Source organism: Cyprinus carpio, chromosome B24, assembly GCF_018340385.1.
Source record: "Cyprinus carpio isolate SPL01 chromosome B24, ASM1834038v1, whole genome shotgun sequence".
NCBI classification, from domain to species: domain Eukaryota; kingdom Metazoa; phylum Chordata; class Actinopteri; order Cypriniformes; family Cyprinidae; genus Cyprinus; species Cyprinus carpio.
In genome coordinates, this window is record NC_056620.1 from 14984029 (window position 1) to 15008825 (window position 24797).

Genomic DNA, 24797 nt, shown 5'->3' on the forward strand with positions numbered 1-24797 from the left:
CGTCCAGGTCAGGCAAAGTAAAAACAAGTTAAGCGTTCATTTGGTCGTGCGGCATTAACTTGGGCATTATTATACATTGGACCCTGATTCGCTCTTATGTTTTAAATTACAAGTCCCTCTCAAATAAAACTATTAATCTTTTTTTTTTCTGGTGTGCGTCTCTGAATGTTTTACAGTCCTGTTACACTTATTAGCTTCTGGCAGCTCCAAAACTTTTAAATGAAAGCCAAATTGCTTTGGTCATGAGAAAGGAAATTAAAGCTCACTCCAGGGGGAAGAATTTCACTGTGAGATCCTCCCAAGGTATAGTTTCATAACCTTCTGCATGCCTGCTAAAGATGTCATTGCGTACAGGGCCGAGTGTGGTACTGATATAAAAAGACGGTTCGTAATGGGAACAACATGTTCATTTTAGGGAGATTAGGCAGCTGGCATGTTTTACATCTGGAGAAGAGGTGCTCCAGGTTTGGGTTTGAGGGAGGAGGTATGTGCTATGGGAGTGGGCTAAATGGTGCACTCACCGGATTCGTTCGGAGGGTAGTCCTTGACGAAGAAAATATCAGCGAGGTTGTCTTCGTCGGGAGGAAGGCCCTGCTGGTGCAGCTGCAGCTTGCGGAGGCCTTCGCTCTGCTGGTGCTTGACCGACCGGAGGTGCTGCAGCAGGTTCAGCTTGGCTCGGCTGGAGTAGTCGCACAACGCGCAGTAGTAGTAGCAGGACTCCGAGTTACACGCACTCTCTTGTTTTTGCAAGTGCTGCAGGAGGGGAGGAGGTGCGAGCACAGATGGAAAGAGAGAGGGAGAGAGAGAGAGAGAAGGAGAAAAACTCATTAGGGGCTATACGCTTCACATGAAATTACAGCCGTCGTTTGTTTCACGGGCTGAGACAGCACCTACATGAAACAGATACTTCCTTTCCCCCATAATAATCTCCCGACATGAAATGCATTCCTTCCAGCTTTGTCCCAAACATAAATACTGATAACAAAGAGAGATTGTCAAAGCCGAGTGCTTTAGAGGGGCTGCCCGATGAGGAAAGACAGATGAGGGAGAGCGAGCGAGGTGCAGAGGGAGAGACGAGCCAACGTGTCTCCGCCTGGCATCACGTAATCCAGGACATACGAGTAATTTACCGCGACAAAAAGTCCAGCTTAACTTTAAGTCTGTACTGTGCAACTTTAGAAAGGGATAAGGGGATGAAAGAAGATGGGATCTGGTGGGGGTAATTTACTATCTGTGCAGCGATAAAGATAAGAAAACAAATCTGCCAGGCCTTGGCCATAAAACTACCACAGGTCTGCGGCCTATTCGTTGGAGAGAGAAGCACCAGAAGCTTCCGTCCTGCTCATAAAGGCCTATGGAGGTCTGTGAAACAATTTAAACACACACATATACACAAGTTCCAGAGTTTTATGTAGTCTAAATATTCACATGCTGCTTTGTGCTAATGTATGAAGAGAAGGCATATAGAAGGCCTGTGGTGCATTAGCGAGACTGAGGAGTGGAAGCTAAACCCCGCCCGTGGCCTCTCTCTCTCTTCTCCACTGACACAAAGAGACCCACCTGTTACTCCAGGCCTTTACTGTATGTGATATTGTGAGAATCGGCTTTCAAGTGGTTTTACACTTGCCACCATATTTGTTAATATTTTTGAAGGCAGATTCTAACATTTTAAAACTTTTTACACATTTAAATGGAAAAAATGGCCGTGCTAAATTCTATTGAAAATCCATAAATCTGTTTTTTTTTTTTAAAGAACTGCAAAAATACAGATTTAGCTTGAATTAGAATAATAACAATTATTTTTAGATCTATCACCCAGCTTTAATATGCACACACAAAAAGTAAAGATTAAGAGGAAATCCTGGCTACTTTCTCATGCTAATTCCACCACTATTTACAGCTATTAAACTGCACCTAAACGCTTTATTTCTCTTGGCGTTCTGGCTTACAGTGGGTCAACTGGTACGAATAAGGTGAACTGCCTCCTTCCCCCTCTGCTTCTAACAAAACCCAAACTGGATTGGTCTTTTTAGGGACAAGCACGCACACACACACACTGAGCTGGTGGGGCTTCCTAAGCTTGTTAATTCTGACAAGAGACTCCAAGCGGAGGCTAGACACAGAAGGAGAGAGAAAGTATTTAAAACAGTGCTTTGTAGGCGAAATCCGAACTGTCCAGCTTTGCGTATTGTTCTATTCAGCTCTAATGTGTTTCAAACAGCAGGGCTCCTGCATTCAGCCCTGCCTGACAATTATGCACTTTAATTTGGGCTAAAGTTTTGCATTAAAATTGTGCAGCAGTGCACCATGCAAGGCCATAGTAAGCCTCCCCTCCACCTAACACACATACAAAGCCCCCAGTCCTGCAAACAGTCCCTCCTCCCTCCCCATTCCCCAGGCAAGCCAAGCATATCAAGTGTGCCTACAGTACTCCCAGACTAATGAACAATGCGTAAAAACAAAAGGCCGAGTGAGGCCTCCATTATCTGATCTTCCGCTAAAACACAAAACCGGCCCTCTACGAGCCTGAAGGAAGTACCAGCGTGCCTGCAGGTGTGAGCCGACTAAAAGAAAACCCTTTTGACAAAACAGATTCTTGGACTGTCAGGGATTAGAGTCATGGCACCAGTGGTAGCACACATCTTTTCTTTCATAAACTCGGCAGAATTTTCTCACGAGTCTGCAGGGTCGCGCTCCGTAAGGGGCTCTCTGTGGCCATTGAAACGTCTTAAGCTTTAATTAAGTTGAAGTTGTCAGAGGAAAGCCTTTTTGGCACAGATTCAGGGTCATTAATTACAGCTATCTTTGTTTCTTCGAAGACATGCAGGGCTACTTGTATGAACTGCCTCCCTGTAAACAGATTCGAACCCGGCTTAACTGACACATAAACTTCTCAAAGGGTCCTGCGACTTTAGGATAACCGCTACATGTAGGGGTTTAGGCCTCTACTGTGTGGAAATTAAGAGGAGAATGTGCTCAACGTTTCCCAAAAAAGAAAATGAGATCAATCTAATTCCTCATTTAGAACCAGATGTCTTGGGAACCTCTGCATCATAAATTCATCTTAGGTAGTCGTACGGTTAGTGAAACAAAAGACACGATGTTCCATTTAGACTTAAGATGGTTTCTGGGAAAAACAGCAATATAATTTGTTTTCTCTGCATGATGACTAAACCTCATTAAGATGAATAACTATCACTAATAAACAAGCATTTGCTCAAGGGCTATTGGCTAGCTATTGTTGCATTCACATCCTCATATTGAATTTATGTGCATCTTATCCTGAGTCTTAGGCACTTTTAGCAGCCTCCATTACTAATATTTTCATACTAATATGAAATAGATTTGTGTTGTATGTGAACGAGGCTGACCGCACATCTTAAATTATTCTGAATCACAATCGCAGCCGAGTATCCAATTTTATGGTCCTAATAAAATACAATGCGAGCAGACATGCCTAACGTTTAAAGGCCGAAAGAGTGCGTAACTCTAGAAAATATTAATTTATTCACTATCAGCATTCCTGCTTTGTTTGCTCAAGACCTATATTGAAATCGAGTATTTTTCTTCCTTTTTTTATAGACCCCTGTGGCACCGGTGCAAGCTGTTCAGAGACTTCAGCCTGGGGTTTCTGATTTATGAGGTTTAAGCTTACCATTTTTAGTACTGCCAGACTCACAAAGCCCTTATATACTACCTGCAAAGTTCAAAATGTTTGTGGCATCCCGTAGCAGATTCTGCCCACCGAAAAGTCAGGATGCTGCTAGCAAAGAAAAGAAGGCCTATTTATTACTAAAATAAATAAATAAAAGAATAAGACTCTGGTTTCTCTCACCTTGACTTGGCTTCTAGCAGAAAAACTGGAGGATAAATTCAGCGGGTGGTTCTGTCAAGCACTAAGAAAATCTCTGAAACTGCCCAAGTGCTGTTGTTGTGGTGGCGAAGAGGCTATCTATGACAATATAGCCGCACACTCTCACTTTGATGGGTAATTGTTCTAGATTAGCAATTGGCAAACAACCAAGAGTCAAAACCTAATGGGGTCCAATCATTTAGCTAACTTATCATTCAGGGGGTGGTGCCTCGCATAAAGAGCATTGATCCAGCCGAATGTCCCCTGGCATCGGGGGTCTGAGGTGGAACAACCACCTCTTGCTCTCTCTGGCTCTCAGGACCTAATCAGGCATGAGCTGCAGAAGTGACTCTAAAAGCAAAGACTCAGCAGATACATGTGCGTGCTGCCAAAACAATGCAAATCAAAGCACCAAGGGACTCCCATCACCTGTCAAACTAGGCCCCAATTCCCAGGGAGCCGTGGTTTTTTCCCTAACCTGACGAGACTTATTTATTTATGCTGACTTCAATGATTACAAAACACCTCTCATTTGCCTTCCCCTCTGCCCGTCTGCTGTTGGCAGTAGGGAGCGCTGGTTTCATTGTAGACTACTGCCTGGGCAGTCACAAAACAGAGACTCCATTAGTGGCATTCCAGAATATGGATAAGGGCTGTTTGAGACCTGAATGTTTATTCGGCTCCGTTCTACTTGAATGACAAGACTCCTTCAGACAAGAAAAAAAAAAAAAAAAAAAATGAAGGGTTAAAAAATATGGTGTTCCTAAATGAAAACAAATTAGGCATTCAAAGACTTTTTTTTTAGGTCATTAGTGAAGGAAAAAAATCCAACAAAAGAGAAAACATGCTTAAAGTAATAATGTTTTTTGAGCATTTCTTTAATAAATCCTATCAGTGCATTTTTTTAAAATTCTTGTTTTTATGCTTTCGAAGAGGAACTGGTTTCCGACCTCCGGAGTGAGAAGCTATTAAGAAAAAAAAGGAAAAATAAAGCAAAAAGCTTGTTTTGTTCCCTCAAAGCATTTTAAACACATTCCAGCTTCCTTACTTGAGACTGGCCAGGTATACGATTCCATCAATGCTGACACCGTCCAAACACATGTTACCAGTAACCGCTTTTCAGCCCGGAGACATAAATGTAATGTTATATCATGGGTACTGCAGGAGTTGGCAAACCTGAGCTGTAAATTCTTCTGGCGAGAGATATGCCCCTCACATTCCATTCAGAGATTGCAACACAAGGCCACCGTCTTCTTCCGCTTACAGGCACAAAACAAGAGTGAAGGAAACCATCTCTTCTTCTACTTTCCCTCTCCCCCTACCTCAACAAATCCCTGCTGAATGCATCAAAGAGCCCCAAATTACCCTCCCCTATTTATTTTTTTCCTCCGAACTGGCCTGGTTCATCATATGTAATTATGGCTTAGGACATTCCGCCAGCGCATGGCCGTATGGTTAGCATGTTTAGGTCATATAATAATAATAATCATCCTTGCAAATGGATGCCAAGTTAAATAAGTGAATTAGCACAATGTGTCTTTCAGCAGCACACACTCTCGTCTGAGGTGGCTTTGTGGAGACGCAGTAAAGAGAGCTGGACACACCCCGGGGACCCTCCAAAAATGACTCAAACCTTATTAACTGCTCTAGCTGGCCCGGTCCACAGCCTTTCATTTACTGTGTAATTGTGCCTCGACTGGACAGGGGTGACATAATGCCCCATTTTCCCAAGGATGGCTTGGTTCTGGCGTGGCTACAGTGTACTGTGACTACTGCACTTTGCAATCAGGCCTTCAATAAGTCGATGCAGATCTGTGCCATGATTCTTTGGAACAGTTCATAAATGTTGGCCAGCCAAGCGTGGACTCAAAACAGAAATCCACCAAAAACACATACATCTGTGGAATTGACAGCCGGTTTGCGGAAAGTCTTAAAAGAACTTCTGTGTGTTTCTTTTGAAATATTGTTTTTCTTCTCATGTACATTTACAATCATATTAATCATGTCAAAGTCTGAGGTGTGTGTGTTTTACTAGCATTTTAATATGTGGATTGATCCTCATGACGCAATATTTCACTGATTGCCGTGTTTCAATTCCCTGTCGGCTCACTATTAAAGCAAACAGCGAGGGGCTTTGAGAACCAATCATGCCACGGCTTCCATAATGCGCTTCTTTTTTGCTGAATGGTAAACAGATGAAGAAGGATGGAAGAGAAATATTTCCAGCGTGGTGCTGATGTTGTTGATCTGGCATATATCAGGCCTACAATAATGTTCCTTTGACAGAAGGGAAATGAACGTAAAAATGTTAAGACACTACAGGGTTCATGCAACGGTATTCCTAAATCACATACTCTTCCCACTGGGTTCACTGGACTTTCAGACTCCTGTCGAGGTCAAACGGAGGTCCTGATGCAGAAGAACAATGTGGGTTAACAGGCACCTTTGAATACACAACAACGAAAAGTTATTTATAATGTTCAAGAATGCTGTCTAGGTAGGTTTTTGAAACAAAGCCAGAGACTCTGGTGATGACATCGTAAGTTGTTGCTTGATTGGTAGCCAGATAAATGAACCTCTTTGTCTATATAATAGAATCACTTGATGACTTAAACATGAAGCAGGAGCAATGGAAAATTCTTATTTGCATATCACCTCTCCTCACCTCTGTAGTTGATATGGAAGATTAAGAACTAGTCCTTAATCTTCACTCCTCTAATCCTTCCCACTGCTAAGACAGGCACGAAAGTGTTCGCTCAAGCTCCCTCAAATTCTGCCTTTAAAAAGAAAGCAAACTCCCCTATGAAAAATGGAGGTGTATTTATATTATGGTGATAAAAAATCTGTCGCCTGGACACTTCTCTCCCATTAAATCCACTGACCTTACCATTACCCTTAAAAGCTTTGCCTGTCTCCATCAGAAGGTGAAAAGACCAGAGGCTTCACATCATCTCCATGCCACACTATCAATGCAAAAAAATTAGCTTTGCTGCAATTGAGCATAGTGGTAAGCCTAAAACCAGGGTCAAAACCTGGTCCAAGTCGAATAACTTTATTTTGAGTAAGACTTTTGTGACATGTCTCACTAGAGACTAACTAAATACAACACATCATGTACAGCTAATAATAATAATAATAATAATAATAATAATACAATTTTAATAGTATACACATTTAATAATTAATGGAGAATATCTTCAATTAAATAATTTGCATGGTTTATATACAAGTGATATGTGAATATATGTAATTAAATAAAATAAAATAAAAAATGCTGCCAGTCGTAAATCCATAAAAACCATGTAAATAAATTGAGAATACAATATAGTTTGCCATATTTTTGGGGTTAGTTTATGCCAGTGGCTCAGCTTAATAGTGATAGGGCCTTGCCTTGAAACACAGGAAACACTGTACTGTTAAGCAAACATTTAGAAAATTATTTAACTACAATAAAATTATTCTGTATATTACACCGCATGAACAATGTGCAATGAAATAAGTAAACATTTTTCACATATTGAAACCCTCCCCCTACATCTGGGCATATGTTTTAATGCAAACAAAGAGTTATGAACACATAGTCTCAGGTGGGAAGCACAGGAAAGGATGATCCATGCTGCAGACCCCCTCTGTCGCAATAGTAGTAATGCAAGACTCTGGCATCCCGATCTAATTATGATGCATGGTCTACGGGCTGAAATCTTTCCTTTGGGGGGAATCGAGCTTCCATGCAAAGATGAGACAACCTCCCACCTTGTGTATCTGATAAGAGTGGAATGAGCTCCAGCTCACCGCTATGTGCTTTCCCTATTCATACTTTCTTTAAACATTAAACCCCTTTCATGTTCCATCTGCCTTCTCCCCCCTTCCACAACAACATAGAGGAGGGTCCCTAATTTGCATCCTATTATGGGGGGGAGGGAAAGAGGGAGGGAGAAAGAGAGTGCAGTAGGATCACGGAGAGGAGCTTGTTTAAAGAGCCCTGCCTCTTGCTTTGCTGCTCACTCACTCTTCAATGGGGAGCACTTCTAGCCCCTACGCTTGCATACATTGCCTACGAAGATCTTTAGGAGTCGAGCCTCGTAGGGGTGAACGCTTTTAACCTGTGCTGCCACTTCAAAAGAGTCTAAGTAAATAACACCTCTTACCCACCCACTAACCCACACATCAAGAGCCAGCAGGGCTAACGCTTAAGAACCTTAAATACATACAGACAAATAGAAATGTTCTAGTGCTTCTAATGCACATAAACACATCAATTCAAACCGCGGTACTCGTAAACTGATACAACTGATACAGCTAATGCCTCAACCACAGTTTATGCAGTTAAGCAACCCATAAAAGGAAAGCCATTGTTTTTTTGCTGAAAAACTCTAGCCATAGCTTGCATTCCACGTCCACCTCGACATACCACTGGCCATACCTTTGAAGATTACTTAAATTGTTTTGCCTTGTTCTCTGAGAATCACAAAAAACCAAGCAGTTCTTCTTTTTAAACACACCTGCACCTTTAGGTGAACCATTAGGCTTGGCGGCATTCAGTAAAGCATGATATTAAGGGGAAACTAAGGTGAGCATTCGAACGCTTGGAAAATTGTAACTACAGTATTACTGCATTAAACAAAAAGTCTATCCAGATCTCACGGAAAGGCTTTTTTAACTAGGGATGTCAATTTTCTATAATTTCCATGATTGATCGCCGCTTAAATGAATGATCAATTAATCGATTAATTGTTAATCTTGATGCTGCAAAATGCGCCGTATTGCAGCGCACGCAGCAAGCTGACAGGATGTGCAAAAGCACAAGCATTTTTTTAAATGCTTTCTTACCCGAAATTAAAGAGGTTTTAGTCTGAATAAAATGCTAGTTTGATAAAATTTGATAAAACCAAGAGAGCGTATACGCTTGAGATCACTTTACTTTGTTGACTGTTTCCGAACACGCCACCGAACCCACTGAACGCTACTTCTTTAAAAAGGTTTCGCGGTGTTCGCTATATTGCATTTTAAAACACAACTGTAATCTCCTTCAACTGACATTATGGCATTTAAAATAAAATGATCCCAAACGCGGTGTACAGTCAGTGAACTGGGCGTTTCCATCGGGCGCCAGGTGGCAGCTTCATTATGAAACATTTTTATGTGAGTATTATGACTCAGTACTTAATTTTGTTCCTGAAAAATGTCAGATTTGTAGAATTTTTGGCGCTCCAGTAGGCCTATTTGTTTTTAAAAATCCGGCATTTACAGTGCATTGGATCGTGACAGTGCATGCGGTGTGCAGAATTTTAGGACAGAGGTGGCTCAATCTTAACAGCTGATTATTGCACACCTTCACAATAAAAAACAGAAGATTCTGTGCTTTTGTGAAATAAAGCAAACAAACAGAATGTGCATTGTCATCCTTTCCTTTCTGTGAACTTGTTTATGGAGCACTGTGCCACACTTCTGTTTTAAATCTGTTAGCTTAATTATTTAAGTCAGATATATTTAGCATATATTATTTTTATTTTTTATGAAAACAAATTGTTATTTTTTTTATTTTAGGCCTATTACTTACATAGGCTATACATTTCTCTTAAAGACATCCCATTTTGTCCCAGGGCTTGAAAACCTGGGTGACCTAGGGCTGGTTAGGTCCATGAAGAAACTTTGTGAACGACATGCTCTTGAAGCTGTGGCATCACCGTTTAGTGACATCATTGAATGGGAAACTTATTGTCGGTGTCGTCAAATTATAATTAATTGCTGTTTTGAATCCAGCTATTATTTATTTTCAAATTATTTCAAATTATAAGCTCTGATTATAACAATTGTGGTATAAAAGCTTTTTTTTTTTATTAGAGGAATAGTTGGTTAGCTGGAAAATGTTACATTAAGCGAACTATGCTTTTGATGCCGCTCTCGAAGCCCATATAGCCTACATTTACAAAGTTAATAGAGCCCGATATGAAACAATAATCTGGGTAAATTACTTAGTTACTACATTTTCTATTGCTTTCTCATGTTGAAGAACTTTGTGTTGTTTCTATATTTTAATGTACTTTAAAGTTTTAAATCACATTAAAAGCTTACCTTGTACATTATGAATGAATGATGATGTATTTATATACTGTCACTCACAGCCGCCAAGACGGTTTTATGTGATGAGTCGCGATGCAGCCCAAAATTAAATCCATTAAACCAAGTTAAACCATCGATAGCTTTAATCGATTGCATCTCTTCGATGGTCGATTAATTGTTGACATTCCTACTTTTAACAATTATAAAAATAAGAATTTGACAGGTTAATTTAACCCAAAATGTGGAAAAATCATGGGTGTAATCCCAAACAAGGAGTGGGACTTCTATCAGATCTATTTCCCCAAAGCATTAAGGATTACTTTGTAGCAGCAGTCTAATCCCGCTGAACCTAAGGGGAGTGTAAATTGTATTGTGCTGGAAATCCCTGGCCAGGAAAGAACAGGAGGTTAAATGAGTTCTTTGCTCTGTAATCATCAACATCACACTCTACTTATCTATTCAGTGAGCACCTTAATGTTTTAAAATCACTACTTGAGGGGAATGCTTTCTTGCATTCAGGTCTGTTAACACGAGCAAAAAACTGCCACCCATGACTGCTGCTCTGTCTTCACTCTCGGGCATCTGCTTCTGGGCCGCGAAGCTCTTATTAAACGACACACGTCAATATTGATCTTTAATTCCAATCTTTCTGCAAACTCTCTCTCTCTCTTTGCTGTTAATTGCTGACCGACCTAATAATCTTCTGGACAATTTTTCTTTTTTTAAACATGCAGGATGCTTGTAGCTACTTAAAATAACTGGGAAAAAAATAAAGGTTAGCTGTGGGGAAGAAAAATCTCAGCTGAGTTACAGGGGGGAGACCTCAGGGGAACGTGGATGTGTGCAGGCATACATTTATTGTCCAATAATGCTTTCCAGACAAAGTCGTATGTTTGCTCTCCGGTCTGTGTCTGGAGAGTTAAACAAAGCTAATTACCTTCAGCCAGCTATTTCACCAAGAATATCATATTATTGCAATCCAAGTTCTTCCGCGGCTGGCCTTATCAGGAGAACTGTGAGTCATCCTTTGTTAAGCTACCCAAATCCCTATGAGAAATGGACGGGTGAGGGGGCGAGTGAAAAAAAAGGAGGATGGAAAAAAGAGAAAAGAAAGAGAAAAAAAGGAAAAGGGCTAAAATGACAAAAATCCTGCCACTCTCTTGTTCTTGGGAGGGCACGCCTCCCCTTCGGGGCTTGGTAAGTCTTATTTCCTGTTATGGTTCCCATACCTGTCAGCCCCAATAGCCTCTCTACAGTGCCTGCACAGAGACAAATGGCCTCGACCTGGCCCGGCCTCTCTGACCCAGGGCCAACAGGAAGATCACATCTGGTTATTAATATCCAGAGTCGCGTCAAGCAGATCTACTGGAGGGGCATTGAATCATCGGCGGGGGGGGCACTGTCGTTTGAATAAATATTTTTTTGCGCATTGCACAGCATAGTACATGGAAATCCAGACCTAAATCTGAAAGATCTATATAAATCTATAGTAGGTTTTTATCTAAAGAGGAAAGAGCCAGCGCCTGAATTTCTGCTTTTTTGCGGACGAGGATACGGCTCCTAGGATCTAAATAGAAGGACATGCTACCTAGAATGTTAGCTCCGAAGGATCTATCTCTATAGATGTTACGATATATATAATTTTTTTTTTTTTGTTGTTTTTTTTTTACCTGTCTTGATTCCGAATCACAAAAGAGGACCGATGTTCGGTTAAACTTCGAATACGATTCCATATAAGTTGTATAAGCCTAGTTCAGCACGGTCCGAAATGTACCCTATTCTCGCGTTCTACGATTTCAGTAGCCGACATTTTTTGGGAAAAATGTACATTGTTGGTTTGGGAAACGCGCGAGGATTTTGCGGCTAACGTTCCTATAACCTTGCATGTAGAGAGCGCGTTTAAGACTAAGACATGCTCGGCTTACATCGATATCGGGAACGCCCAGAACAGAATAGCCTAAACACAACACAGAGAGAAAAATAATTAAATATAATCTAGGCTAACTAAAAAAACATAAAATAGGCCGTTCATGATAGCTATATATTGTTTAATACTTAAATAATTAACAAATTACGACGAAAAAAAAAAAAAAAAAAAAACAGACAGTGTCCCAGCCTCCTCAGCAATGCAATTATCCTCTCGCTGCATATGCAGCGCACAAAGAAAGCCGTGCTCACAGTTCTTCGCTCTAATCTGGTCACTCTAGGCTAAATGTGTGTATTACTCTTATGAATCAAAGCTTAGCAAAGCAGTCATCATCGAAAATGGATGGTGAAAAAGATGTTGGAAAAAAAAGGAAAAGAGTATTTCTTTCTGCTCTGTGTTTTATTTAAATGGCCGTTAATGGCGTGTTCATGCATTTTAATTCTTGGCATTACAAGGCATTCTTCTTCTTCTTTTTTTTTTGTGGTCTTACATATCCAGAGGCCTGACATATTAGCCTGCCAAAGAAAGGGAGTGACACAAGAAGGGGGAAAACCACAAGCAAGCAATAAATGCAAATTTCTCTAAGAGTATCAAGAGTATGGTCTGCAGTCTCTAAATAGCTAGGTAATTCTTTTTTTTTCTCACAGCTGGCCTTTCTGATATCTCCTGCTGTGTGTTGGGGGGGGGGTGTCACATGCATTTCATGACAAACAGAAAACTCCTTATTTCTTGAGGCTCCCCAATCTCATTGCTGTATTTGAATCATCTGACCTTTTTCTCCCTCCCCTCTCTGTTTATTACAAGGATTTTCTAATTTTAACTTTCAAATCCTTTTGGCCATCTACCAGTCAATCTGCAACTAAATTATTTTCCCGGGCGGTGACTCCTGGACAAATGGGTGCAAATACATTTCACAATGCAATGAGGCCATTGATTGCCATCATACTGAATGTAAATGGTATGGTCTGGGGGCTAATCTGCTTTCTACATGAGGGATCCATCTATATGATTTATTTTCTTAATCAACTCTCTCTTGCTTTCATAAACATTTAAAGTGCATCAGCAGATGGACACACACAAGCCTCTAGAAAAGAAAATAGGGACAGAAAATGGAATGAAATGCCCTTGCAGCTATTTCTATAATATTACTTCAAAACACGTTTTCTGCTGTGCAGTAAGCTTTGCTGAGTTGCTCAACTAAATTAATTATTAAAATTCTAAAGATGTGGTATGAGAGATAGTGTACTGGCGGTATGTATAGGTAAAAATATACACACACAATAGGGGTGGGCTTCTGGCGGTACCATAGTAATATTGTGTCAGCGATCTTTGTGTACTTCCTGTAATTTCACACTAAATGAGAATGCCCTTTTTCCCTTTGTCTCGACACCACACACACCCACAGTGCAATGAAGGCAAATAATAAAAATATTGTGACAGCCACAGCCCCCGTCTCATCCGAACTGACAATGTCTTTGAGAAGGCAGGACCTTGCTTTGATTAGATAACTCACACGGTGATTTATGACACTCAAGCTGTTTGCATTACGGACCAGAGCCGCAGACATGGCCCCCATCTTTATTTACAACTGTCATGGTTTTGTGAAAAAGCATGCATCCTACGCACGCCTTCTGTAAACACCTTGATAATTCAACCAAACAACCAAAAACCTTGCTATGTTATACATCTACAGTTCCTCAATGAGCACGGAGGCGATATCTGATCCTGTTATTTTCAGTGTTCGAATTTTCTCCATTTTATGTCTCAAAGTGCAATCTAACCTTGACTAAAATTTGCATATAACACAAAAACAGCAGTAGCTCAGCCTCCTTCAAAAAAAGATATGCCAAATAATACTGTGCTTGTAATGACCAGTTATTTTATTTCAAAAATTTATTCCCCTGCACACGCCAATTCCGACGAGGACTTGCTGGATAAAGGCGTCATAAATTTACTATTCAATTTACTGTCTTCAGTCCCAGCCAGTCCTGGCTGAGGTGACAGGGCAATAATAAAGCAGGACCCTGGGACGCTCCGAGAACCCCCCCTTTAGTGAGTTACAAGGACAAGAGGTAAAGGTTTACGCATTAGTGTGACCTACAGTTTCAGCAGATAACATTTGAATACCACACTCTAATTCTCGGCTTGCCACAGAGCAGCCCCCACTTTCTCTGTGCTCTCAGCAAAAATAAGGCAGATCTGAGTCCATCAGCTTTGCCAATCGCACTTCATACGAGGGCTAAACCGACCGGATGTCATATGTGGCAAATCCTACAGGAACTCTATGATTGATTAAGTAAGTAAATAGAAATCCATGGCTGTAGGGCTTCAATGAAATAATGCAATACGTTTAAATTTATTTTAATTAAATATCATGAAAGACAGAAATTGAATAAATGTTCATTTCTGATCTGGAAACATGCAAATTCTATGGTAATATGCAGAATTTGATCTGTCTCTTGCATTTTATTTAATTTCAGCGGCATTATTTTAAATTTCATAAGGAGCTGATTTGAAAAAAATATTTAAATTTCCCTGCTAATTTTACAGCAGGTATGCAGAAAATTTGTTCTTAGAATAATGACAGGCTAAATTTTCATGTTTGCTTGTGTTTGCTGAATTATCCCTTTACCCTAAAGCACACACACCATGACATGCTTTCCATGCTACATCTAAACAGAGCACAAAGTAATCTGGAGTTGATCACAGATTAAGACTTTGCATCTGGAAAATGCAGTTTGGATTATAATTAATCCACAGTGACACTAGATTAAAATGACAAAGTAAATGAGCTGTTTTGAGAAGATTGCTGCCTGTGCAAAAATGAATATAGTGAATTCTTTATGTATACTCTTTAACATGAAGGTGTCTGGTGTTTTTATATTCCAAACCCACATTAGGGATTTATTCCTTTGGCCCAAAACAACATTTAACATATGGGTTTTCAACAGAGCAACCCATTCTTAGAAAGACAAAAAAAAAAAACAACAGCCATTTGGAATGGATATTTGTTCTAATGTTCAATTTAAATACTGCAGCTTGAAAAAACAAAATATACAACCATCACTAAAGTTAGCATGTATATATTCATATTAAGGTTTAAGAATGCTAGTTTAAGTAGGATCTGCATCTTGACCGCAGCGTTAAATGACGCCGAAACCATGTAATGGTCTGTAAATGCATGTTGAGTACGAGCTACCTCAGACAAGCCTGTCATGGCTATATGGATAAAAGATAAACGACTGGCTAAAATAATAGGCTCTGTCCGTTTCAGCATTTCCTCTGCGCCATTGAACCCCACATTATGTAGCTAGGTATGGTGTGCATGAAAAGACGCCTAATTTAATATTCATTTCGACCATATAGTTCCATCTCATACATAAAAAAGCACACATAGGAATTCTTATTGGCAAATCAAATATAACAGAGCCTTAGGTAGTGATGGCCAGATGCTAGCTCCAGGGGCTGTTTCCTGATCTCAACACAACGCTGTTTTGTAAGGATTGTTGCCCTTGGCTAATGTGCTACCAGTCAGTTTGACGTGTACGCAGATCTGCAGTTGCGAGGACAATGAGCTCTGCATAGGTGGTGCGTTGCTCTGAATTTAAAAGAAAAGGTTACAAAACTATACAAACTTGAGTGCGATCTTACATCCTATGCTTATACAAAATAATATGTCATCAGAGGAATCGCAAGAACAGACAAAAAGATTAATGAAAGGCGCTTAAAAATTTACAAGCGCACAAACTGATTGATTAAAAAAAATAATCTGGGTGGTCATTGCGGAATATTCTTTGCCTTTATCACATCTCCGCCATCAGATGGCTATGATTAAAATGGGTCAGGCCAGGAGGCTACTGATAGCATTCACATGCAACCCACACTGCAGAGCTGTTAGGAGCAGGGAAGCCCCATTGTAAGACGAACAGAAGAGCAAAACAGGTAGAGCAGTGTGTGTTAGTGACTACTAAGCGACACTGGAGAGAGGGTCCATGGAAAAAGAAAACGACCAAAACTAAAGGTCTTACTGGAGTCCTTCTCTGTTGTGTTGCCTTGCAATGGCGTCCCTCTTGCTCACGACTTTGTCCTCGGCGACGGCGGCCAATGAGGAGGGCTCGTGGGGATTCCTCGCTGTCTTTCACCTGGTTCTTCTACAATTGAACACAGGAATGGCACTTGGTTACCCACGAGAGGTTAGGGTGACTGCTTTTTGAATCGTCTGCCGTGTGTGTGTGTGTGTGTGTGTGTACAAAATATACCACAAGAACACTGGTGGCAGTGGGGTCCGTCTGGTTCACTCTGAAATATTGAATGTTCGTTCACACACCTCTCCATATTGTTTTAGCACTGGGCAGATTACATGGAAATTTTTCTGTAGGCTCAACCACCCCCGCCACCCCCCTACCCCCCCTCATATTTAATAATTCTGTGTATCTTTGCAGTTCCTGCCAGTGGGATGAATCTGTTTATGCTGTTAGGTGATAGGTCGAGGCCGTGCGCCTCTAATCCCTGAAGGCCTACTGTTCCCTTTCATCCAGAGAGCATTTGTCTCTCACTGCGCTGATGTCACATTTTAATGAATTTTTAGCAGGCTGAGTTAATGCCAGATATAACCACGCCTGTCTTTCCCCCCTCCACCCCCATGCAGCTTCCATCACAACTGCACACGCCAGAGGCAGAACGAAAGAGAGAGAGAGACACAAGAGAGAGAGAGACAGAAGCGAGAGCGAGGGGGAGAAATAAAAATATTTCGGAAGACCCCGCGAGAAATGAAATAAATTAGGACAACCTTAGGCATGAAACATGGCTTCAAAGTGCTGCGCTCATACCATTTTATAAAACCTTAATAACCATATAATTGACCACGGGGAGGCAATGAAAGGTCACTGGTATATTTTGCATACAATCACTCAAGTCAATTGTTTGGTAAGCAGAGAGGCCCCGACTCTGCAGATACATGATATAATAACCCTTTTAAAACTCCCCCACACGGCGCTGGCCACCGATGTTTTTAAGTGCAATACATTAAGTTGAAATTATAATACAGCATGAAATTTCATGGGCAGATGCTGGGATTGATTGAAAGAAAAATTGTGCTGCACTCTAGTCCTGATGTTTTATGACTAATATTCTGACAACAGGATGAAATATCTCCTGTCACTGCTGGCAGCCGGCTGCAAAAATTGCTATTTTGGCGCACATGCAGTGACGGTGTGCTCTAATACATCCTGGTGTGTGTGTTTCACTGTCTGTGTGTGTGTGTGTGTGTGTGTGTGTGTGTGTGTTGTGTGGTAAGGACAGTTGGGGGGGTATCTTTAGATGTATATGCCGCGTTTCTACAAAAATAATGGCATATAATTGCAGCGTTTTGATCTTATAGAATAGAAAAGCTGTGGTGTCTTTTACATATATATTATACAGTGTTTTTTTTTACATATACATATACAATATTTATATATATCATATATATTTTATATATATATATATATAATATATATTATCTATATATATATATAGTATATATATATCTATCTAAAAAAAATTGCAAATGTGTTACACTACTCCTACTAAATTCGTAAATAATATAAAACAAATTTATACAATATTCTAATAATTTCTATTAAATATATATAAATGACTATGCAGAAAGTTATCCTCAAAATATTACATGAAAAACGTCTTTGACTACATGTATTTTAGTCTATTCAATGTTTGTCGTGACACAATATAATGTAATTTTGTTTTTAGAAAATATTGAATATAATTACAAAACAATTAATTAGCTAATCATACAGTGAATTTGATTGAAATTTTGAATCAACTGACAGCCCCAATACTGTAGGCATTAGACATATATGTATTCAAACCACAATTAATCTTTATGTGTTGTAATAAAATTTTTTAAAAAAAATCTAGTAACCAAAATAATATTAAAAATACTGCCATAAAATAATTTAACAACATACCGCTAAGCTTCTACTTCAAATGTTATACATTTCATTGCATGAAGTTTGTCTCTCACTCTCTGTGCCTTACTTCCTTTCTTTTGCAGTGGAGGCAGGACTGGGGGTGAGTGTTGTGAGGGAAGGCGGCATTGTGGGGCAAAGGGGCTCTGGACGGAGCTTAAGCCAGTGTCAGGACAGAGGGCTAATCAGAGAGAGAGAGAGTGCTCTGCCTCAGTAGGCAGAGTGGGGGTTTAGGACCAGCTGGATGTCTGTGATCATGACCATGATTTCAGGTCGGTTAATAAAAGAGACACACAAACACACACGCACGCTCAACACAAACACCACAGCACAATGTCACACCCTAAGGGGTACAGGGGCCTGGCTGTGGCACCTCCCCCCTTCTCTCGCCCCCCTGCTCCTGCCTCCCTTCTCCAGCACTCGTCCTCAGCGTGAGGCGCTGGTCTCTTCTGTCGGCTAGATTTACTGACCCAGTCCTCCCCCTAGCTGGGAATGAAGTGTCAAGTGCTAGTGAGCATCTCTACCTCAGGGGGCATCAAATTTTTAAGGCGATTGTGGTGGAATGCATTCAATAAAACACTGGAGTTCATGAAAAGAGCAAAGGGCGAATTATGAAGGTAGTAATGCAGAAGGAATAAGGGAAGAAAAGGATGAGTCGCTATCATCTGGGTCTCATCAGCCCACGGCATTTTTTTCTCTCTTTCCTTCCACTGTCCTTCTCTCTCTCTCCTTGTCTTTTAGCAGGGTGTTCTGCAGTGATTCTTTTCTGGTATGCATTTCAAGAGCGAGAGAAACTCCCCAGACATGCTTCCTTATACATCATAGCGGTGTCTGCCCCCGCGCCTGACCCTGGCAACAGTTTGAGTAATCTGAATGCTTTACAGAGGCAGCGTGTCAGCAGCATTGGAGGGGTGCAACGGGGGTTCGGCAGACTTTCTGCCCATCAAACTTAATCGCAAACAGCAGAGCCACAGACAACTTTTACTGCCCCCGCCATCCCTTTCAAGCGAAACCCACAAACACATCAACCACATCCTCCGACGGCTCTCTGTTCGCCAGTCTCCACGTGTGAGACTGCTTGATGTGGGATGATCGGCACATTGGAGGGCGACCAGGGTCAAGAAGGGCGTCGCCAATTAAAGCAATGCTGGTGTTTTGGCCTCATTAAAAATGCAACCGGTTCCCTTTGCATAACACCATACCTACAAAAAAACAACAAAACAGAAAAGGAACCCATGTAAATTTATAAATATGATGGCTAACACTTTCTTTTCATTAAAGCGCCAGGCCTGTCCGGTATAGAGAGAGAGTAATGACGGACGTGGAGGGCCAGGCTGCTCCCTCTCTCTCCTCTTGGGAACTATAACACCTCAGTCCAGTCATTATCTGGCCATGTAAAAGAGATACCCACCGTACACAATCGTGGATACCCCCAAAACATGATTGTGCTCATTAAAATGTGTCCCTCACCTCCACCTTGAGACTCACAGTTTATCTATGGTTTTTTTCTCAACAAAGAATAACAAAGAAACCTTAGTGAAGCTAGGCTATCATAAATGGTAGTATTACTTTAAAATTAATTACAAACCAAATTGCATTTTTGCAAACTTATATTTTTTTTTCATAAAAAAATGTTTTACAATATATATTTATATATAATTATAATAGAATTAATATATATATTTTATATATTTAATAAAATAAAAAAAACTAAAAAATGTAACTATTATTATTCATAATAATAATAAAAACAGTTCTTTCATAAAGATTGTCATCTCTTATCATTTTACTGATCTCAACAGTTTGTGAAAAAGCAATCTGGTTGTAATTAATGATCTCTGGACTGTCTCGTCTTGTTGAGGTGTAAGAAACACTAATTTCCCAGCACACCACAGGTTGGCTCTGAGCTGCCCACGGTTTTCATGATGTCACATTCTTTTCCCCCATGGTTTTTCATTTGAGCCGCTCCGTTTTAAAGGAATCTTTGAAACTCGAAACCCTGTACTATGATGTTAAGGGCCAGTTGTAATACTTTTAGGATAATAAGCTTTACTGACTTGTTGATCCACCTTCCCCCCCACTCAAATCTTTTTTCTTGCTCCCTTCTTTTTCCAAATTTCAGTGTATTTAACAAGCATTTAGATCTTAACCAGATGCCGTTAATGTACCATGTCTAAAATACTAAACATCCACGCGAAAGAGTGGGCCCGTTTCCCTTCACGGCGCTGCTGCTGCTGCTGGGAGACACAAGAAAGCTGCTCTGCACATTCACACAGTTACTGCAGGGACCTGTGGAGACGTCCAGTAGAACTGCATATTAACCAAAAAGGTATTTTACAGTATTTAATTATTTAAATCCTTATTCTTTTAGAATTTTCTTGAATTTTCACTGCAAAGAATATTTCATATAGAATTTTTTGACTAAATACTTCAGAGTGTTTTCATTACTTCATAAAGGCACTTTTCTCAGAGACAAGCACACTTCCACTACAGTACACCTTATGCATCAGCAGTCAGAAAATATCTTTTGTTGCTGTCAGTTACTTTCATCCAAGAAAGTTTTCCTATGCCACCAGCTCCTCTGTGATGTTATGATGCACTCAAAAAACATTAATCACCTCAATCAAGTGAATAAACATGATAAAGGATTTAAAGCTTCTGCTTTTGCTGCACCCACACACAAATTTCTCCCTTTCATTTCTGCAGGACTTCTGTTTCTGCACATCGCCCGCATAAGGGATATTAATGGTTCCAAATAACTAGCATTAAATCTTTTAAAGAATGCTCTTCAAAGGTTTCTACAGACAAACCCCCAAAACACCTGCATCGTACACACAAAAAGGCTTTTTGTGTCCGTGCCATTCGGATCACCTGAGGCATCTGGAGAAAGGAGGCACACGCGGGCCGGGGCTTACTTTAGTATTTTGAAAATAATATAAAAAATTCCTCCTCGTTTTCGTTCCCCCCCCCCCCTCTTGCTCCTTTCGTTTCTCTCTCTGTTTCTCCTGCCTTTTTTTATTATTCTCCATCCAATATTTATTCAAGACATGATTATAAACATCTGCCGGGTAGCCGTTTCATCTACACAGGAGCCAAAAGGGGCTGGAAATTTTAACACACGGCCGCCAACATGACCTCGGCTCAGACGGAGCATGGCGCTTTTTTTTTCCTCCCGCGCACCGCACGGCTTCCTGTCTGTGACGTCTGAAAAGCACTGGGGGCCAGGGTTAATGGCCTTTCCAATCTCTGTGATAAGAATTCATTTTGTTCTATTACCAGCAGTTATCAGAGGAGGCTGCAGCCTCACTTCAGCAGGAGGTTCAATCAATGAGAGAACCTAATGAAAGTAACCAGCTCTAGATCTATTTTCTGCTCAACTCTATCAGACAAATAAAGACCTATCTGGGATCACCCCTGTGCAAGTCTGCTCTGGAAACCCAGAAAGCCTCAGCCAAACCCCTGACCGCATAGCGAGGAGACACAGACGACTGAAAAGGCGGTCTGGCACGCATGCAGATTTTTCAAATATACACAGAGAACTGCATCATCCTTCGAAAAGAAAAGACAGAGGGAAAACCGTGGACTGGAAAGTACCAAAACTGACTACAATAGCAAATTCCATAAGCAAGTTATTATGATCGATCAAAACAGGGATCATTTACGGGTTACAGTGGCCATGCTAACATTTGGCGTATTCCTAGGATAGAAACAAAGTTCTCTGTGGCCACATCTAATTAGGCAAAATCTTGGGCCAAATTTCTGAATGGAAACGGGCCTGACAATAGCCGTGCAGCTCGATCTGCAGCGATGGCTAGGAGATGGCATCCATTGAGGGAAATGAATGAGTCCGTGCTCTCCCTTCCAACTCTATAAAAAATGCAAGAAATGTCCATTTCATTACTTGCTAAACAATTCATATGGGCTGCACTGCCCCCTAATAGACCCTGACAAAGGAGTTAGTACCAGCAGACATATGCTTTAAATAAATAAGATTACCCTGATAGACAGAGGCCCTCTGACAATGTTCCTGTTCTCTCTCTCCCCTATTTTTTTCCCCTTCCAGCGCCTGTCATTCTTGCCTCCATTTGTCTGATACAGAGAAAATCAGAAGTACAGCAGATGCCCTGCTTTCAGGGGCCCATAAGTCTCTTTAATAGCCTTGAACCTGAAATGAAAGGACAGGAAGGCATTCAAACATGAAGTTTTTGCATTAGAGAGATCTTCTGTTTGATTTTACGATGACCCAACACAATTAAAACGCCATAAATGTACTTTGTAATTAAGGAGACACTGTTTCTGCGTCAGAAAAGACAATGAAATTGCCTGTAGGCCTTTAGGAAGTGTCAATGGCAGTTTCACAACATACTAATTGTGGCTTATTGATTGAATCTGAACAAAGTTGTTTTAAAAAAAGAGGAACGATGGGCGAATTATGCTGGGCCCGGGCGGTCCACATACAATTTGAGTCAAAAGAGCGCGATCAATATTTAAATGACTTTCTGCATTGATTTAAAATTAACTTTCAATTAAGACATCTGTTGGACTTTTAACTACAACACTTAGCCATTGAGGAGGAAATAAGGGAACATTTATTGATACTCTTAAACAGCAGTGGCCATTCTTCCATCGATTCAGTCCATTTGCGCTGGCATTGGTATGCAGGAGGTTCTAACTCTTTCCTCCAAGGCTCCACGCTAACAGCCCCCGGCCCTGGGCCTTAGCGGAGGACTTAAATAAAATATATAAAGCCCAGACCCATCTCACCGGACAGACAGAGGGAGATTAACCTTTATTCCCGGAGCTAAGTCAAAGGCATGTTATCTGCGGAACTGTTTGGCGCTGTAATTACATGGGCTCCATGTTTGTAGCCGATCGAATGGAACTCCTCGTGCTGCGTCGGCAGTCCGGTGGGGGAGAGACTTTCTGGCCAACCTAATCAGGTAACAGACACCTTTTGTTTTGGGAGCTCATTGATGGATGAATCTTTATCTGTAATATTGATCAGCCAGGACTCTAAACTGTCTATCTTGGCTACTGGAAGCTCTAACAAGATTGCCAACTGGAGTATATCAGTTAACATTTAATCAATGACAGTTTAAGACACAGATGCTTTAAAAAGGCAGTGTGTTTTCCTCCTGCTCTGAGCGATTAGGGGAGGTATTGCTCAGAATTTATCATCCCCCATCCAAGACCAAGGCCTGCGTCCTTGAATGTCAGAATGTCAAAAAGGTAAAGGGTATATGAATAATGAAAAAGAAACAAAACGTTCAAAACGATACCTCCATCCATTTCTATTACACAAACACGTGCCCGATTTCATCGCCATACATCAAACAATGGGTTGGCTAACCACAACCCGCACCCTGTCTGAGAGAAAAATACATGCATGCGTCATCTTAGTAAATATATAATTTTGCCACCCTTGCAAAATATAGCAATGTTTAGCTGCAATGAGGTGTCAGCAAGCCGAGCATGCAATCCATTAGAACTCCTGTTTAGCTTGTCTGCTGTTTGTGCCGTTCACCCCCCAGTCCCTCCCTTTCCGATTCTTCCATTTTCAGGCCCAATTAGGGTCTGAGCTCGTCACAATGGCTATGGCAACTGTCACTCACACGCTCTGACTTCACCCGCCCCTGGCCCTATGCGATCTTTAGCTATTCATCTTCTTGCCTTAGCTGTCCCTTAAAAAAAAAGGTGAGTGGACTAATTATGTAAAACATCAGTGTGGGACAAGACTGAAATTTCTCAGAGAAGGTCTTTTCCATCTCCTGCCTTCTTTAATAACTAGCTTTGCCTGGAAATGTAAAAGCAAGATTATCTTGTGTAATGTAGAGAGCACAAATCCAGAATGTGCATGTTTACAGTTTTAATAATTCCTGTGATCAAAACCCATAGCCTTCTGTGATGCAAAAAGCAGCCGTGGTTACCTCTGATTTGCATCTGATAAGGAGCTTTCAAATGACTAAAAGAGGGATGTCCTTCCTGGGCCTCAGATCAAAGGCACTTCAGTGTGAATGTGGCACCAGAGATCTTTGCTTCCCTCCATGTCGAGTCAGGAAACACAATCGTCAGGCACATATTATGACAGCAGCAATTACACAGAGGTGCATGACACTATTATTGCCATTTGCCGGAGAGTGATTATGCTAATGGAGAGATGTATAGCAGGTGGCACACATGCTGGCAGCTGCCAGCCAGAAACGCGCACAACACACGGAAGCCCTCCCCTTACACAAGCTCTCGCTGCCACCCGTCTTTCTAACAGTATGAACAATGCCTTACAACCAGCCGGTCCCAAGATATGTAATTAGGCCTCACTTTGATTTAACACTTCCTTATCACATCAAAGGCACAGGAATTAATACTGAAGGAGAGGGAGAAAGAGACAAAAAGAGAGAGAGAGAACAAGGGAGAATGAAGGAAATACACAGTGCAACTGTGAGATTCAAAATCAAAATTATAAGTAAAAAGTCACAACTGTGAAATATAAAGACATATTATGAGATATAGTCGATATATACACAGATTGTAAAATATTACACCAGATTACAAGAGATACAAGAGATGCAAATTCAAATTGTTAGATATACTGTAAATTCAATTTTTAAGATATTATATCAGATTGAGAAATAAAAATTCAATTTGTTAGATTTAAATTTAAATTGCAAGATGTTAAGTCAGATTGAGAGTTAGTCAAATTGTTCCATATAAATTCAAATCGCAAGATATAAAGCCTTCCATAGGAAACAGATCTGCTTAGATGTTAACAAGAAGTAGAAGAGTGTCCTTGTATTTATCCAAAAGCAGGTACACAGCACAGTCCACAGTCCAAGCTTTTTACAGTAGTTACTACAATACTCTATGTGTAATTTTAGATATAAAAGGTGTTGAAGTGTGTGTGTGTTTAGCAGGCTTTAGCATAACAGGGTGCTGTGGCTCTGTAGCCCCGTGTGTTTTTAATTCCTTCGGCCGGGTTATTGAAACGGAA

General features: G+C 40.7%; 1 protein-coding gene across 6 annotated transcripts in view; it reads right to left on the reverse strand.

Annotated features, from left to right (window-relative positions):
• Nucleotides 1-24797, reverse strand: part of LOC109055814 (zinc finger homeobox protein 4-like) — a 163652-nt gene that overhangs the window by 35039 nt on the left and 103816 nt on the right. For all 6 annotated transcript variants that reach the window (XM_042751728.1, XM_042751727.1, XM_042751726.1 and 3 more), the window contains one exon: nucleotides 522-753. In XM_042751728.1, the coding sequence (XP_042607662.1) occupies nucleotides 522-753 (232 nt within the window). The remainder of the gene's footprint in view (nucleotides 1-521; nucleotides 754-24797) is intronic.